General features: G+C 38.4%; 1 protein-coding gene across 3 annotated transcripts in view; it reads right to left on the reverse strand.

Moving 5' to 3' along the window:
- The window catches only part of LOC106873074 (D-amino-acid oxidase), a 25,015-nt gene that overhangs the window by 18,406 nt on the left and 5,425 nt on the right, over positions 1-1,184 (reverse strand). For all 3 annotated transcript variants that reach the window (XM_014920291.2, XM_014920293.2, XM_014920292.2), the window contains exon 3: positions 482-590. In XM_014920291.2, coding sequence (XP_014775777.1) covers positions 482-590 — 109 coding nt within the window. The remainder of the gene's footprint in view (positions 1-481; positions 591-1,184) is intronic.

Consider the following 1,184-nt stretch of genomic DNA (forward strand, 5'->3'; position numbering starts at 1 on the left):
AGAAAAAATATTAAACTAACAACAGCGACAAAAGTCAGCTGAGCCATTGTACTTACAAAACATTTTCCCCATTATACGACGGTTTGGCTACTTAGAGAGGTACCCGAAAAAACCGCATATCTCATGAACCCGTGGTTTGATTTACACAAAACTTGTTTTATTCCGTTCGTATTCACATTTCAATGGTACTTTACTTTCAGAGTATTTTCCCATCATGTGCTGGTTTGGCTTTATTAAATTATAGACCAGCATACATGCAAGAAAGCATGCAAACAAAACTGTCCAGGTGATCACAGTAAAGGGCAATAACTCCAGGTTTCACTGCTTGAATTTGTGGGAACAAACCCCAAAAAACACACATCTCAGAAATTCGTGATCTGATTTACGCGAAATTTGCTTTATTCTGTTTGTATTCACATCTGGTTTTCATAGAACCACCTCTCCAGAAATATGAGTCAAATAGAACAAGTATTATTTTTACCTCTCTGCTATTAAGATAATAACCAGATACAAGCTGGATCCCCAGCTCGGAGGCCATCGGCGATTCATGAAGGTTGAGCAGGTACTTGAAGGTTTCATCGCTCCAACGTCTGATAAAAGAAAGAAAATTTCAGCTAGATTCAAAACATTATGATTATACACACACACACTTACACATACATACACACCCGAACGCGCGCACACGCACACATACATGGACAATACACACACACAAGAGTTAAGGAATGGACTAGATAATATCTGGACTATATATCTTTGATAGCGAGCGGAACATCGGAAGTGGTAGATATCCAAGCGAGGTGTATACTGCAGGCTACACTTTAGGCCAAGGGTATTTTTATATATGTACATACCTACATCTATATGTATACATACATGCATATATGGGTACAGGACATCACAAAAAACGTTAAACACAATGAGAAACGAAAACATAAAGACGAAGACAGAAAACGAACGTTTTTTTTTCGAACAACGAAAAAAACAAACACAGAAACGAGACATGCAACATAAAGAATATTTCCCTTCTTCAGTTGTCCCTGTTCCATCTACTCCGCGTTTCGAAGGCAAGGACAATATGCGACTTCGTTGGAACAGTCCATCCCGCAAAAAGCAAATTAATTAAATTTGGGATTTTTTGCGGAGGGTGAAAGTGTAAACAAGAACAGGACAGTGAGAACAAG

This window comes from Octopus bimaculoides, chromosome 28 (genome assembly GCF_001194135.2).
Source record: "Octopus bimaculoides isolate UCB-OBI-ISO-001 chromosome 28, ASM119413v2, whole genome shotgun sequence".
Taxonomy (NCBI): Eukaryota; Metazoa; Mollusca; class Cephalopoda; order Octopoda; family Octopodidae; genus Octopus; species Octopus bimaculoides.